The 17,499-nt window shown below is 34.7% G+C and overlaps 1 protein-coding gene across 2 annotated transcripts in view; it reads left to right on the forward strand.

Moving 5' to 3' along the window:
• Positions 1 to 17,499, forward strand: part of ctdspla (CTD (carboxy-terminal domain, RNA polymerase II, polypeptide A) small phosphatase-like a) — a 104,474-nt gene that overhangs the window by 66,908 nt on the left and 20,067 nt on the right. The window contains exons 3-5 of one of the 2 annotated variants that reach the window (XM_028804201.2): positions 2,507 to 2,539; positions 4,200 to 4,301; positions 6,966 to 7,022. In XM_028804201.2, the coding sequence (XP_028660034.1) occupies positions 2,507 to 2,539; positions 4,200 to 4,301; positions 6,966 to 7,022 (192 nt within the window). The remainder of the gene's footprint in view (positions 1 to 2,506; positions 2,540 to 4,199; positions 4,302 to 6,965; positions 7,023 to 17,499) is intronic. The other variant, XM_028804202.2, reaches the window with a different exon arrangement.

The following is a 17,499-nucleotide window of genomic DNA, read 5'->3' on the forward strand; positions in this document are numbered from 1 at the left end:
GATAAGTAGTGATGCTCTGATCGATCAGCCACTGATCTAAATTGGCTTATTTTTCACTAAAAAATGTGTTGAAGGTGGTTGGTAAATTGGCTGATAACAAAAATGATCTTTATAGCACCTGCTTTTATAAACTTTATGGTAATTTAGTTCCAGCACCAGCACACATTTGTTCTGAGCAAACTTCCTGCAGCGTACATAGAGCAGCAAGTAGAGGCTTGTTTTACAAGAGAGCTTAGCCTTTACGTTGAAGAAAATGGATCAATGAACTGAGAAAAAGGAGACGGGGAGGGGATGGATCATCCTGTGCAGTTAGACAAACATCAAGAAAAGCTACTTTAAGTTAAAATGGACACTGTTTGAGTTTGGAGAGCAAGCTTTTTTAAGTGAGGCAGCTTACATTTTTAATTGGAAAATGAAAAGATAAAGACAAAATTGAAATTGCTGCTTAGTAAACAATAGGCTTGTTAGCTTAACAGTAAAATGTGCCCTTTACTTATTAACCTGTTTTGCATGTTAGTCTTAGTCTTGTTACTTCTTGATAAATAACTTATGAACATTTAATACATTTGAAGTTTTTTTAAAAATGTGTGCTGTTTATTATTTGTTGGTTTGTGTCATACGGCAAAAGTTTTGGTGAAAGTAAGTACTACATAATATTAAAGTGATAGTCTGTATTTATAATTATACCACAAGAATGATAAATATCTTAACTAATACACTGAAGAAAAAAACACCCCTGTAAATATGGTAAATGTATATTTTAACAGCAAAAAAGCTGTAGTGCAATTAATGTTTTAAAATGTATATTTGCATATCATTTTATTTGTTAGAGAAATGGTGAAAGCTGTTTTTTAATTACAGATAGGTACATTACAGAAACAAATTAAACAAGCTTGTAATTATGAGAAGCATGTTATTTTCTTTTATGCCATATGTATTATGGATATACAGTATATATGTACAGTAGAACCTCTGGGCACAAACGTTTCCGAACATGTACAAATCGGGTTACGATCAAAAAGTTTGCCAAAATTTTACATCTGTTCACGACCACACGCTCTGGTGGTGGACAAAAACACTGGCGGCCAGTTTCCCTACGCGCATTCGTATGCGCCAATGATTTCCCATTCTCCGTTTCCCATTTTCTTTTGTTCGTGTATACAGGGCCTAACAAAGCAGCTGATGTTGCAAAATGAGTTATAATGTTAACCAAGCAGAGGCCTCAAGTGCTGGAAGAGGTGGAAAAACTGTTGCTTGTGTGGTTGAACGAGAAGCAATTTGCAGGGGATAGTGTAAGCAAGCCGATCATATGCGAGAAAACCAGGAAGATTCATGGCGATTTGCTGAAAAAAAAAAAAAATCCTTTTTCGAGTGGCGAAGGTGGGGAATTTAATGTCAGTAGAAGATGATTTGAAAAGTTTTGCAAGAGAAGTGGCATTTAATTTTTCTTCTATGTGCTTAAAACTCATTTAAAAAAAAAAAAAAAAAAATTAAAAAAAAGTTTACAGCGAGTGGTTCGTAAGGGTCTAGTGCAAATTCTTACAATGTTAGTTTTCTCTGTTGTTCAAGGTTTTCTCAGTGTTATTCAATGTTTTTACATTTGGTTTACTATTACACTGTGCATTCTATGGTATAATTATTTTTGTGCTTTAAAAAATATATATTTATATACAGTTCGTTCGGTCTGGAACGGATTCATTGTATTTACAGTACATACAATCCTATGGGGAAATTACGTTCGGTCGCATCCAGAGTTTTGGAACGAATTATGGTCGTGACCAGAGGTACCACTACATATTTTATTGGTTAAAGTATGTATTTTAAGGAGGTTTAATTTAGTATTTTTATGGTCACTGAACAATAAGCCTACAGAATTTAATTGTATTAATAAAAATGAACAGTTAACACCTTTAGTCTATAGTTTAATTATAAAAAATACACTTTGATATAGGACATAAGGCTTCTATGCATCTGGTTATGCAGAAGATTAGTGTAAAACATTTTTTAAAGGGATAAAGGAAAAAAATAATCGGAATTGGCTGATCAAGTAACATGAAAATAAGTGATTGGTATTGGCCTAAATAAAACCTGATCGGGGCATCCCTACATGTGAGTTAAACTTAATATACTGTATTGTTCAATTGTAGTGCTTGCCTTTATGTTGTTCCTTTGACATCTTGTGAAGTAACATAATTTGTATATGGCTTAAAAACTTGTGCATGCATTTCTTTCTGAACAATCTGAGAAATTGGAGCAATTTGTCAAAAAATTTTCTATACATAAATACCGTGAGATGGATTGAAGTTTTAAAAAGCAAGGTAAGTAAATATTTACGATTTTCTTGATCACATTTATCTTGTTGTTATTCAAATAAATGGTACACTTGCCTTTACAAAGTTTAAAAAAATAAATTTAGCTTGTTTTAAAAGCTCTTTTTGTAGGTTTAATTTTATGTTTTAATCTCCCCTGATTGTGCTTTTTTTTTTCCCTCTCTTCATTTTCTCAGTGTGACCAGGTGCAGGTCATTCCCATCCCCAGTGTATGTATTCCTCCTTTTCATTGTTTTCGTTTTTTGCATGTTTTTTTTTTTGTTTTTTTTTAATTTGATTGCAGTTCTATCAATTATAATCCTGAAAAAACACTTCATCCCAAAAAACAGCTTAGGTAGCCAAAGTAAAATATATCACTACTAAATTCAAATAGCAGATGTTAATTTGTAGCAATGACATATGACTTTATATATTAAAGTAGCTGTTTGTTTCTCATTTAAGGTGATTTATTAAGAAAAATGCATATCCAGTAGGCAGCAGTGTTGTTCTGTCCTACTATGCTACCAAATTGTATGTACTGTTTCAAAGGTAATAATAACCACTTAAGATCTTTCATAATTGGGACAATAATGTTACAGCATTGCTTGTCTCCTTATGCTGTGACATGATGACTGAGTTTGAACTTGGCATTTTAAGGTTTGGCATTGATAAGAAGTTTTAGAAATGTGAAAGCTGCATGTTAAATGTGGTTTTTGATAGACGAATATTCGATGAACTGTTATTGCAAAATAAACTACTATATCTCTTTATGGTAACTCAGAACTATTTTTCAAAGAGCATAGCTAAAATCTGTCCTATCTGAGGAGATGGGCACCCATAATTTACTACAGTTTTAATGCGAATAAATGCTACATGAAGAACAAACAGTTCTCAAAACATGATGCCTAATATCTTCAAGGAAATAAGAAGGAACATGTGTAGAATAGAAGTATAGCTTGATAATAATAATCAATTGCTCAGTCTTAACATATGATATATCCTCTATAAAAATATTTGATCCTATTATGTATTATGAAATGAGTACAAGCAGGGCAGCACAGCAGCGTGATAGACATTACATATTGGAGCAGTATCTCTTTAAATTTCCTTTCATTCCATTTTCAAGCATTCAAGTGGAACTGAAGTGTTTTTCTGTTTTTCTCCCACATCACAAAAATGTGCATGTTATTTTAACTGTTGGTTCTAAAATAGCCATCTGTAAGTGGGTGCTACAGGCAACCGGCTTCCAATCCATGGTTTGTCCCTGATTTATGCTTGATGCTAATTTCATAGACTGTTACCCTGAATTGAATTAAGAGTGCAAAGAAAGTGTTGTACTTTGAAATTAGTTTCGGGTCTATACAAAACAAAATGGATACTGTTGGGATCAATAGTAAAGTGTCCAGTTTAAGCTGGATTATAAAGCAAAAAGAAAGAACAGCAAAAAAAAAAAACTTAATATTGTGTACTAAGTCTTTATTATAGTCACGATGCCATATGCACTTCGTAAACACAGTGTTAATGTAATAATTTTGTGATTAATCCACATAATCTTTGTGTTCTTTTTAAAGTTGTAGCAAACACTTCTACTCTATTCTGTTTTTGCTTTTAGGTTTCTTTTCATTCATACTTTTATTTCCTTCCCTTTTATTGAAGGATAGAGTTATTTTAATGTGTAACCATCATTGACACTTAAAGTGGATTTTGTAATTCTGGAATTTTTAAGTATGTATGTATGAAGAAAACTAAAGTATTTCTGCATCTAGAATATTTGTGGAGTAATATACACATTAAATAATTCTACCTTTAAATTGTACTTTGTTTTGCATATATTCAAAATGTGCTTGGAAAAAGCTTAATTTTATATATTAAATCTGTGTCTCTTTCCAGCCTCCAGCAAAATACCTCCTACCCGAAATGAACATATCAGACTATGGCAAGAAGTGTGTTGTAATCGACTTAGATGAAACTTTGGTTCATAGTTCTTTTAAGGTAAATCTGTTTACTTTTTGTATGTTCCTGAGTTTGTGGTTTCATTTTTTGTACTTCATAAATTAAGACCGATTGGTGAATACATTTTTCTGTGTTTTTGAGCACTGCATATTTGATCCTGTTAGAATTGGCTTTGAACGAGATTCTTATTTAAAAGCAGCCTAGAATGTGTCAATCTCCTTTGGACTAAGCACAATTTAATACTAAACTGTGTCTACGCTTCAAATCATCAAAACAAAAACAAACATAAACACGGGTTTCCTTTCTGGAGCCTAACACACACCGACAGACAGTGAGACGTTGGTTAGCTGTTTTTTTGGCACTTTGCAGTTGGTATCCAATTTGGACTGACATCTGGCATTCAACCATGGCAGACTGAATAAACATGCCTATGTAGCTTTTTAATTTGTTCTTCATTGAATGGAACAGCATTTGAGAGAAATGAATACTTGACATTCTTTAAAATGTATTAAGTTCAGATAACTGTTTTGTAAAATTAAACCTATAACTGAGATTTACAGTTTTTAATTTGCAGAAATCTGTTTTGTTGTGCTTATCCTGGTAATTGCTTTTTAAATGTACTGTTTACCTTATTTATGTGTAAACAATTTACCAAACTCAGTTTTCGAATCCTAACCCAGGCACTGGCTATGACTTAGAGTTAGCCCATGCTCTGTTTGCTTGTGTTTTTTTTTTCCTTTGTTCCTCTTAAATGCTAGTGAAGTGTGTTGTTAACAGCCAACTCTAAATTGTGTAGGATGAAGGCACAGTAAGTAGTGCTGTTCCCTCATTTGTATGATATCTTGTCTGAATCCTATGCTTAGATTTTCTCTTTGTGCAGTTTGAACATTCTCCTTATGTCTGTGTGGGTTTTCCTCCCATAAACCCACAAATGTGCTAGTTAGATTAATGTGCAATTCCTAATTTGCAGAATAGGATGGTATGTGTGAGTGGGGGACCTGCAATGGACTGGCACACTGGTTCCTGTCTTGCATTCAGAGCTGCCAGGATAGACTGAATTGGATTATGCACTGTGCATTCTATGGTATAATTAACTATCTTTTGTGTTTAAAAAATATATATTTGCATACAGTTTGTACGGTCTGGAACGGATTAATTGTATTTACATGTAATCTTATGGGGAAATTACGTTCGGGTCACAACCAAATCGGGTCGCAACCGGAGTTTTGGAACAAATTACGGTCGTGACCAGAGGTACCACTGTACATATTTTATTAGTTAAAGTATGTATTTTAAGGAAGTTTAATTTATTTTAGTATTTTTATGGTCACTGAATAAGAAGCCTACATGTTTGTGAATGTTATTTTTTGTCAAATCATGGGTATTTGAGAGAACTCCTACCCTTTTCCTGCTTTATTTGGGATGCTTCCTTGCATATATTGCATGTGCTGCACCCTCAGTTGTACAAAGTGATAAAATTATTCTTGATTAAAGTGAGGTAAAGGAAGCAGTTAGGTGTATAGGTGTGGTGAGCTTTGTTTTGCTCAATGTTTTGTTTCTTGTTAAACTTTTTCTAATGTTCTGCTGTAAGGATTGTAAGCGCCATCTTCTGGCTTGATTTAAATCTTGTTCAGTGCTTTCTCTAGTAGCCATACTGCCTTCATTTAGTTGAATACTTGAAACATTGCTACTTCTACTTTAGAAGATTGTGATTAATTCTTCTGATTAATTGAATCTGCTTGTAATTTTAATTTTGCTTTAAGACAAATTGAATCAATATACTCTTTCCTTTTTTCCGTAATTTTGGTCTATTGATTAAAATGTTTGTTTATATTGCTCAGTTTTTAGATTTCCATTTTGTTTTATTTTCCTTTTCATGTACCATGAGTTCAGTTAAATCAAGAAAGCAAGTTTTGCCAATGTTGATTTTTCTACACAAGTGTTTTTGAAGCTTAGTCCTGATGTCTATTGTGGCCACAGGTTTTTTTCCCATACAATGTCTGCTTTTAATTGGACGGTATAACACTGAAGCACCTGCAGGCTTTCAGCACTCTAACTTTCCCTGATGTATTTGTTGATTGTTGTTAGTTTGTATTATTCGCATGCATTTAAGGGTGGAGCATCTACAGAAAAAGGTAGGAAGATGATGAGTGTGAAATACTTAAAGCTATGAAAAAAGTACAACTGTTTTACTCGTTTTTTTTATTTAAATCTCACACAACTATACTTTTTTTAAAGGTAAATATGAAAAGATCATCTAGTTTAAACAATGAGGTCAGTTATATTAAAATGATTCAAAGGTTGCAAAACTACTTTGAAACAAAAAACTACAGCCACAGTGGGTCTCCTGAATGGAACTTGAGAACCACTGGTCTCCATACTTATTTTTACTTAAAATATGAATGGTGATAATTTTGCCACGCAGAAGTTATAAAAGGTGTACAGTTGTGTCCATTTATGTTCATGTTAAAGTAAAATGTTATGTTCTTGCGATTTTATTTGATAGTCACTTATTAAATAAATGTAATAATTAAATTGAGTAGAAATAGCAGATATTCGGTTTCACTTTATATTTCTGTAATTTTATTAAAATGAAATATATTCTGAACAAACTAATAATATACTGTGTGGAAAAGGTTTATTCCTAAGTACCTTACTTTGTTAATATGGCGGTTTTGAAAATATATTATGTTTTATTTGCAGCCTATTAGCAATGCCGATTTCATAGTTCCTGTAGAGATAGACGGGACTGTCCATCAGGTAAGACAATGGTATTTATATTGTTTATATAAGACTTCCTTAATGTTCAAATAAGTGGAGAGATGTCATCTAGTAAGTTTAATATTATTTTGTCAGAATATAAGTTTTGTTTCTAAATATCAGTTTACAAATGTTGTGGATAATTCAGAATTGCTCAAAAACCATATTTCACAACAAACAACATTAATTTGTCTCTGTACATGATCTAAATAAATAAATGGATTGCTTCAATTGAACTTTCTGTGTAAAATTTGGAAGCTCGTTTTTAGAAAGTGATATGACAATTTATTAAACAAAGTTTACTATTGTACTTCTTGTTTTTTAGATTTTAAAGTTTTTTCTTATATCCTGTATCCTTCAAAATGAACTTTAAAAAGAAGTTCTTATTACTCTGTGACAGTGTATGTTTTTTCTGTCTAGAAGTGACAGTTTGCATTGAAGCTTCAGTAGTGTGATTTTCAAAGACAGTTGAGTAAGAATGTGTAGTTCTAGCAGGAATAGTTAACATTCACCTAAAAGGTCACGGACAACATTGTTGTAAAGTAATATTGACAATTTCATTTACAAATTATTCTTAGAAGAACCTCCTAAAATGGACACAACAAGAAGCACCACACTTGCCAATAAATTGAACACACTATTAACCGACAAGGAATTAAGTGGGAAAAAATCATTTACCCCTAAGTATGTAAAAGAAAATATACCATATATACCAGTAAATAAACTGGTAATAAAAATCACACCACATAATGTGATGTAACATAAAATTCTGAACCCTGCTGTATTCCAGTGTAGTAGTATGGGAGGCTAGAGCCTATCTTGCCAGCATCAGACAGAGAGCAAATACCAACCCTAGACAGGGTGTTAATGGTAATATAGTATATATTTGGCATTAACAAATATGAAAATTTCACACAGCATTACATCATTCAGGCAAGCCTCCAGTAGTCTGCAATGAAATTAACTCGGTGGCTAAAACAGTAGATTTAATGAAGGAAATAGAGGATCGATCTATCTATCTATCTATCTATCTATCTATCTATCTATCTATCTATCTATCTATCTATCTATCTATCTATCTATCTATCTATCTATCTATCTATCTATCTATCTATCTATCTATCTATCTATCAGTAAATATGTGTAAATAGTATGAGCATCTATCTATCTATCTATCTATCTATCTATCTATCTATCTATCTATCTATCTATCTATCTATCTATCTATCTATCTATCTATCTATCTATCTATCTATCTATCTATAAACATTTGGCATATTAAGAAATAATGGCAAGTGTATTATATTGCATTGTTGGATGTTTGCCAGTAAAACTGCAATGCCATGTGCCTTAAAATTAAATCTATGTTTATATATTTTTTATATTCTAAAGCATTCAGTTTATCCTAATGTCACTTCTTTGCTGCATATGTGGTGGCATTCTGCTCTGTCTTTCATCAATTAAGAAGTGGTAGACATTAAATGAATAGCTTGTGCACCGGTAAATGTTTTTTTTTCTCTTTCTTTCTCATCTTCTTTTGGGTGTGACTTCCATGTGTTTGTGTGGTAAACCATAACTCTATCTACCACCTCATACTGCTGTCTTGTTTTTTCCCCATGTAATACTGAAGAATCGAAAGGCTTAAATAACAAAGTCAAAAGCCAACATATTAACAGGGTGTAAAGTAATATCTTAGTTGAAGTTCAGAGTGTTCATATTTTTTTTTTGTCTAGCAGGTTTACACTTTGTATCGAGTGCAGTACATGGTGTGTTTTTTGTTTTTTTTTAGTTTCTCTGTTATGTTTTGTCCACATTCATCCAGCATAGTGCCAGGAAAACTCACACCATTGTACTTGTTTAGCAAATTTAGAATGGGCAGAGTGAATGGAATTTACAACATTATGTACAGTCATGGCCGAAATTATCGGCACCCCTGGAATTTTCCCAGAAAATGCACCATTTCTCCCAGAAAATTGTTGCAATTACAAATGTTTTGGTATACACATGTTTATTTCCTTTATGTGCATTGGAACAACACAAAAAACAGAAAAAAATCCAAATCTGACATCATTTCACCCAAAACTCAGAAACCGGGCTGGACAAAATTATTGGCACTCTCAACTTAATATTTGATTGCACGCCTTTTGGAAAAAATAACTGAAATCAAGCGCTTCCTGTAACCATCAACAAGCTTGTTACACCTCTCAACTGGAATTTCCGACCACTCTTCTTTTGCAAACTGCTCAAGGTCTCTCAGATTTGAAGGGCGCCTTCTCCCAGCAGCAATTTTGAGACCTCTCCATAAGTGTTCAGTCGGATTTAGATCTGGACTCATTACTGGCCACTTCAGAACTCTCCAGCGCTTTGTCTTCAACCATTTCTGGGTGCTTTTAGAAGTATGTTTGGGGTCATTGTACTGCTGGAACACCCATGACCTCTGACGCAGACCCAGCTTTCTGACACTGGGCCCTACATTGCGCCCCAATATCTTTTGGTAGTCTTCAGATTTCATGATGCCTTGCACACAGTCAAGGCATCCAGTGCCAGAGGCAGCAAAACATCCCCAAAACATCTTAGAACCCCACCATGTTTGACTGTAGGTACTGTGTTCTTTTCTTTGTAGGCCTCATTCCATTTTCTATAAACAGTAGAATGATGAGCTTTACCAAAAAGCTCTACCTTGGTCTCATCTGTCCACAAGACGTTTGCCCAGAAGGATTTTGGCTTCCTCAAGAACATTTTGGCAAACTCCAGTCTGGCTTTTTTTTGTTTGTGTGTCAGCAGTGGGGTCCTCCTGGCTCTCCTGCCATAGCGTTTCATTTCGTTCAGATGCCGATGGATAGTTCGAGCTGACACTGTTGCACTCTGAGTCTGCAGAACAGCTTGAATATGTTTTGAAGTTGATTGGGGCTGTTTATCCGCCATTCGGACTATCCTTCGTTGCAGTCTTTTATCAATTTTTATCTTCCGTCCACGTCCAGGGAGATTAGCTACAGTTCCATGTGTTGTGAACTTCTTGATTATGTTGCGTACAGTGGACAAAGGAACATGAAGATCTCTGGAGATGGAATTGTAGCCTTGAGATTGTTGATATTTTTCCACAGTTTTTGTTCTCAAGTCCTCAGACAATTCTCTGCTCTTCTTTCTGTTCTCCATGCTTAGTGTGGCACACTCAGACACACAACAGAAAGGTTGAGCCAACTTTTCTCCATTTTAACTGGCTTCAGGTGTGATATTGCCAGCACCCGTTTCTTGCCATAGGTGAGTTCAAACGAGCATCATATGCTTGAAATAAAACGATTTACCCACAATTTTGAAAAGGTGCCAATAATTTTGTCCGGCCCATTTTTGGAGTTCTGTGTGACATGATGTCAGATTTGGCTTTTTTTCTCTGTTTGTATTGTTCCAATGCACATAAAGGAAATAAACGTGTATACCAAAACATTTGTAATTGCAACAATTTTCTGGGAGAAATGGTGCATTTTCTGGGAAAATTCCAGGGGTGCCGATAATTTCTGCCATGATTGTATGTGCCCACAGTTTTATAGTTATTTTTAGTTAACTTGAGGCCACCCTGCAAGTTTACCATGGTCCCCTGGTTGAAAAGCTATTGACTAGGGTATTACAGCATTGGTAGTTGCATAGAAAAAAATTACAGAATTTACTTCATGAAGTACAAAAGTAAAAACTCTATTAGCTGTACCTGTATGCTACAAAGAGAAAGGCGAAGGAACAGCAGGCTAGTGAGGAGAGACGAGTTTGTTTAACTGTGTATAGCATTTTTAAATTGAAGTAAAGGGAACTACTGCTTTTTTCATATATTTATTCTTCCTTGGTCCCATTGCAGCTAAGGTAAATCCAATGCTCATGTGACATTTGCCAGGTTGGTTTTATTAGAAAAAGAAACTCACAATATTTAGCAAATCAATCCATCCATTATCCAACCCACTATATCCTAACACAGGGTCATGGGGGTCTGCTGGAGCCAATCCCAGCTAGCACAAGTTGCAAGGCAGGAACAAATCCCCGGGCAGAGCGCCAGCCCAGCTTACAGCACACACACACCAAGCACACACTAGGGACAATTTTGAAGATCGCCAATGCACCTAACCTGTATGTCTTTGGACTGTGGGACGAAACCGAAACACCCAGAGGAAACCCACGCAGACACTGGGACACATGCAAACTCCACGTAGGGAGGACCCGGGAAGTGAACCCAGGTCACCTTACTGCGAGGCAGCAGCGCTACCACTGCGCCACTGTGCTGCCCAACATGTACAATTTAAGTGATTAGGATCACTTTTTGCATTCTGTTATTCTGATGTTTGTCTATTGTCATATTTTGTTACTAAAATTAATAAATTGAAGCAACTTTATTTGGAATTGTAAGAATTTGTTTATGTCACAAAATGTTTGTTTTCATGGTATATGTTGGGCTGCCATCAGGTGATATACAAGGAAAAATGGCTGTAACCATGTTCAAGTAATCCAGGATAGGCTGTATGAATCAAAGTTGGCCTATTCTTGATTACTTGCATTTGGGTGCAGCTACATGTCACATAAGGGAAAATAAGAGTGGACGATTTCCTGATGGATTAATAAAACCTAACATCCCTGTTTTTTGTCAATTTAAATAAATGTTCAGTGTTTTTGTCTTGCTTTAATTGATTATGTACTGTATTTTTTATTGATCTCTGAGGTACTTCAATCTAGTTATAGAATTGTAGTCATTTGTGGGCAGTCCAGGTTTGTTTTCAGCAGCATATTCAATATTGCTTCAAATATAGTGTATTAATGAACATTCTGCACTTAATTACCCAGGAGGCTTAAGCTGAGGATTCTTTTCTAGTCCTATAGAGGCCACCAGTTATAATCTAGCACTAAATACAAAATATTGATTGGGTTTATACCAACAAGTATTGGTACTATGCCTTGCCTGTTTAAATGGTGAAAGTGCTTAATACCTTTCAGCTTTTATATTAACCTTTTCAGCTGACTTTATGCAACTATTTCTGCCCGCCACTGATAGTTTTTTTTTGTTTTTAATCTGAAGCAGTGTTTCAGATGTTTTAAAATGTGTAACAGTGTCACAGCCATAGATGCATGGTGGTAGCAAGTTTTATACAAGTAGAATCTAATGACTATACATGCCACCTTTCAAATAAAGCTCTGTTTGTAATTTTAAAATAAAAATATAATTTGTTTTGCACTACCCTTAATCAGCTTGTTTTTATTTTACCTTTCTATATAAATTTACAGAAGGCTAATTATACCGCTAAATACAAAGCATAAATGCTTCTTTTTCAAGAGAAGAGTTTTCAGGACATAAACATGATTTTTCTAGCACTTCGCTGAACAAAAATGCTACTGATGATACTGCTTTAATACCATCAACTATCCATATTTCACTCCTGTTGTCCAATTTGAATGATCCACTGTGTTAATTGTTTGATTGAAACAGGTATTTTTTTACTTTTCAAAGTTTCATCTGAAGCATTTTTTATGCATCTCATTAATTAAAATATTTTGCCAAAGAAAAAGGCCACATCTATTTTACATATTACATAAACAAATCAAATTTCTATAATAGTCCTCTAGGATTAGGGAGGTTTTATGTTTTAAAACAGTCTGATGTAAAGTCTGCATCCTGTCCTGCAACTTTAGATCTCCACCCTCCCAGATAATGCTATGTTGACAAAAAGAATGTTTAAAAGTGAATCCACCTATTGTTATTCTTACTACGTCAGCTAGCACTGTAGGTTTCATAGAAATTTTACTAAAAATAAACCAGACATTTGAGAAGTATTGAAGGAATGAGGAAAGTTTAGGGGGAAGATGGTTCTTTATGAAGAACGGGTAATGCTTAAAGTGGCTGACCCATAATCCTAACTTACACATATACTGAATATATTGGAGTTGCTCTTGAGGTTCAAGGCTAATTTGAATAAAATCGTATTACCCGTGAATAGCCTTGCCAATCTAGCCCCAAAATTTCTATATCCTTTGATGTGTATTCAAACATATATCGGGTTTTACTTTTTAAAAAGAAAAAAAAAGACACAATTGTAACCCTATTCAATTGGGATGCAAAGAGGCCATAGACACAGTAGTATGGCTTGGAGCAGGGCAAGACATTGTGCTACAGAACTTTCACTTCTATTACTGTGTTGCTAATATATGTATTAGAATATGAAAACAATTGTGACGAAAACGGACCATTCAGCACAAACAAGCTCATCTCTAACCTGTTAGCATAAGATTTACAAAATAACATAGGGCAAAAATCTTGAAGGTCACTAAAGATCTACTTTCCACCCCACCACTTCGTAATTTATTCTGTATGTCTATGATCCTTTGTGTGAAATATACCCTTAAAGAGATTTCAAACACATACCAGTGTTTTTGTTAAGTAAGAACAACTGGAATTAGGGGTGTGTGATATTGGCAAAAAATGATATCTTGATATTTTCTGGGACATTGACGATCACGATAATTAGATATTTTGCATCCTTTAAAAACCATGTTTGTAAAAGTCTTATTGATCTAGCTTGGTCTTGATAATAGGATATTAATTGTGGCTTACTAATGAGATTAATGGAAAGAACAGTTAAGGAAAACTGGTGTTGTTTATTTACTTAAAACTGAAGTAAAATAACAAACATTAAAATCACCAGTTAAAGTATTACTGAGATCAAACAGTGTAAGCATGAGTAAACCATTTCAAAGTGGCCTACAGGATTTACACAAAAAAATTACACGAAGACCAACAAAACTATTATAATGAGAGCATTTCAAACACGCAAAACAAGTTAGGAATCCAAAGAGGATAAAACACTAAACCAAATTGAAATAGAGGGCATGAAAATTACAGTATGGATAAACAAACTGCTCTGCTGTAAGGTGAATTGTGCAGCCTACAAGCAAGAACAAAAATCTAACATACTGTACTATAGTGTAAAAATCCAAAGTTCTGTCAAATACTGCACATGAAAAAACACTATACCATTTGTAAACAACTTCTGTCCAATATTGCACAAAGATATCAGGGAAAAAATAAAATGATTGTAAAATTCTACTGAAGAAACTTCAAGTTGTGTGACAGAAACACCATTCCGTTCACAGCATCTGGCTTCAGAGCAGCATGGTTACCTGTTAGAATATTTCGGCCAATGCTGAAAGCACCCTCAGAAGAGCTGCTTGAAGTAGGGATGCACAGGTACATTTTTGCAAGTTTCCCCAATTTGGGGAAATGTACTTCTTGTGTGTTCCACCACTCAAGTGGATTTATATCACTGTCCTCCTCAGATATCAAGTAGCTCTTGATCTCTTTTCCAATGATGGTGTGCCGAGACTCGCCTTCTCTGAATTTCTGTTTGTTTTATTTTTTTGTTTTTTTTTAAATAGCTGCTAAAATACTTTTTTCTATTTTGCCCCTCTTGTGTCATCACAGCAGGGTGAGGAGCTGGGTATCTGTAAGAGTGTTTTAAATAATGAAAGAAAAAAGTTCTTTGGAATCGAGGACATCCCCAACGAAGAAGGCTTGAGTAATAAAACATGGTCGATAGGCATATACTTCTTACGGAAATAAAAATAATCTGTTTGAATGAGTTACGTGTTTTGTTCGAACTGATTAATAGTGCAGGACTCCATACTAGATCAATTTCATTTCGCAGTTGGTGAAACTAGTTGTTGAGCTGTCTTTACCTGTAAAGTACTTCTGACATAGTTTGCAGATTACCGTCTTTTAAGCAACATCTTTCTTTTCAAAGCCAAACCACCTCGACATGAGTGAGGATGATCCATGTCTTGCAATTAAATCACTGATTTTCAGGCATCTTCGCTGTCTTAAGTTGCTGACTGTGCATACGTCTGTGCTCTCTTTGCGCATGAGCAGTAGTCTATTCTGTTAGGTTACATAAAACTGTGGTTACGTGGACTCTCGGTGCATGTTTAGTTGTTTTTTTTGCAAAGCAAGTGACGTGCTTGGTAATTTCAGCTCACACATCGTTAAAACAACAAAAAAGATGTGTATTATTGTAGAAAGTACATATTGTACACTCCTAGCTGGGATCCATTGTTTTAACTCCCTCCATTATTTGAAACACTTTGATCATGTCACCTTTTAATCTCTGTTTACTTAAACTGACCAAGACCAAAACTACACAGTACTCCAGGTAAGGTCTCACTAGTGTATAAATAACTTCAACTTAACATCCCTTGACTTGTACTCTACACATTGTGATACAGTATATAACCTAACATGCTGTTAGCCTTGGTCATTTCTGTACACTATTTTAATGTCGACAGTGATAATTCCATTATGGCTTCTAAGTCCTTCTCATAAGGTCTCTTATCAAGTTTCGGACCTTCCATTTTGTATTCATATCTAATATTTCTATTTCCTACATATAAAAATCTAATTTACTTACTTTAAATTTCATCCAGTGTTGATCTGCTGAAGAATACTGTATATCCTATGTCCCTTTTCAGCAATTTAACTGATTCTACATTAATGTCCCTTACCTAGTTTGGTATAATCTGCAAACTTAAAATCAGGTTGCTGATTATTTTTGTATCTGAATCATTTACAGTATGTACATTAAAAAGAACAGTGACTCAAGTCCCAATTCTTGAGGGATGCCACTTTTAACATCTCCTAATGCTTAAAAACTTTAAACAAGCTTCAACATGCTTTTCCTTCAGCAGTGGAGATTTGCATGGTGAACATGCATAGAGGCCATGGTGGTTGAGTGCATTACTTGTTGTTTTCTTTGAAACAACTGTACCTGCTAAATCCAGGTCTTTCTGAAGCTCTCAGAGAGTGGTCCTTGGCTCTTGGACACCTCCTCTGATTATTCTTTTGACTCCTCTGCCAGAAATTTTGCGAGGAACACCTGAACGTGGCCAGTTTATGGTGAAATGATGTTCTTTCCACTTCCGTATTATGGTCCCAATGGTGCTCATTGGAACATTCAGAAGTTCAGAAATACGTCTGTAACCAGTGACATCAGTATGTTTTGCAACAAAAAGGTTGTGAAGGTCTTGAGAGAGCTCTTTGCTTCTACCCATCATGAGATGCTTCTTTTGTGGTACCCTGGTAATCACAAACCTTTTTATAGGCCATCAATTAGGACTAAACCAGCTGATATTAATTTACACTGATAGGTGGCAGGACTGCTTTCTAAATACTGACAGATTTCAGCTGGTTTATTGGCTTTCCATGCCTTTTTGCACCTCCTTTTCTTCATGTTTTCAATACTTTGTCCCTGTGTCTTTCCACATTATTACACATAACCTAGTTTATGGACTTGTTCTGATTTCTATGTATGTGTGGATTGTTTGGGTTGTTACCGACATCTGGTGAAAATTTCAAGTCAATTGCCCCCTTAGAAATGTATTTACTGAGAAAAACATTGACCCGTTCAGTATTTATTTTCCCCACTGTATATCTATATTGAGAAAATACTGCTGTATCATAAGTTTTTGTTCTTGTGTGTTTTAATTTTCTTAGATATTAGATAGTATTATTGTCAGTAACTACTCTGGTCACTTTTACCCTATGCAGTAACAGGGGAAAGGCAAGAAAGCCACAGACCATCTCTTTTTTGTTAAATTAATGGAATTATTATGCCTTGTTTATTTTGAAATGTTTGACTTTATATTACTGTATAGAATACATGTTTAGTATTATATATAGTGGTTGTAAAAAGTATTTACCTACCTCGAACATTTTCAGATTTTTTTTATAATATTACATCGAATCTCAGTAGATTTAATTGAAGTATTTCCTTTTTCAAGTCTGTTACTTGTTTTAACTAAAGCACTTTTCTTCCTGCTCTCCACATTCCCATTATCACTAGGAGCATTTTGTTTGATACATGAGAAATCAAGTCGATTGCTGTGTGTCCTGCATATTTTCTTGCATTTTTTTAAACATTTGTTCTTCTACCCTCCCCCAGCTAATACTAACAAGTACTTTTGAGTTTTACCAAACTATGATAGTCATGTCCTCCTGCTGAACTGTTATTGTATGTCTAGCTTAAACTGATATGCCGGGCTTATGTGTCCGGTTTCAGTCCCACCAACTAGGGTTTGGGTAAATTGTGCTTGGAAACTGATGCAACACAGCATCATATCTTAGCCTGGTCCTGGGTGGTGTGTTCTGGAGTTATTTATTATTTGTTTCAGAACTGTTTTGGTACCAGTACTGAGGTATGAAAGCTGGCATTGATGCACTAAAAAGAGTACAATATGCAGGCTTTTAAGGCAACTCAGGCCTGTTCTTTAGGCAGTTGAGTTGCCTCAAACGCTTGCATAATGTAATCTTTTTAGTTAACCAATAAAAGGTGTCCTTTTGGTGTCATTTTGTTTGACTTTTCATTGCATCTACAATGCACCAGTGACACTAGATAATGTTGTTTTCGCTTCCCAGATATTATACGCGGAGCAGATTGCACTTGTGTGAATAATGTCAGTA

The sequence above is a fragment of the Erpetoichthys calabaricus genome, chromosome 6 (assembly GCF_900747795.2).
Source record: "Erpetoichthys calabaricus chromosome 6, fErpCal1.3, whole genome shotgun sequence".
Classification (NCBI taxonomy): Eukaryota; Metazoa; Chordata; class Cladistia; order Polypteriformes; family Polypteridae; genus Erpetoichthys; species Erpetoichthys calabaricus.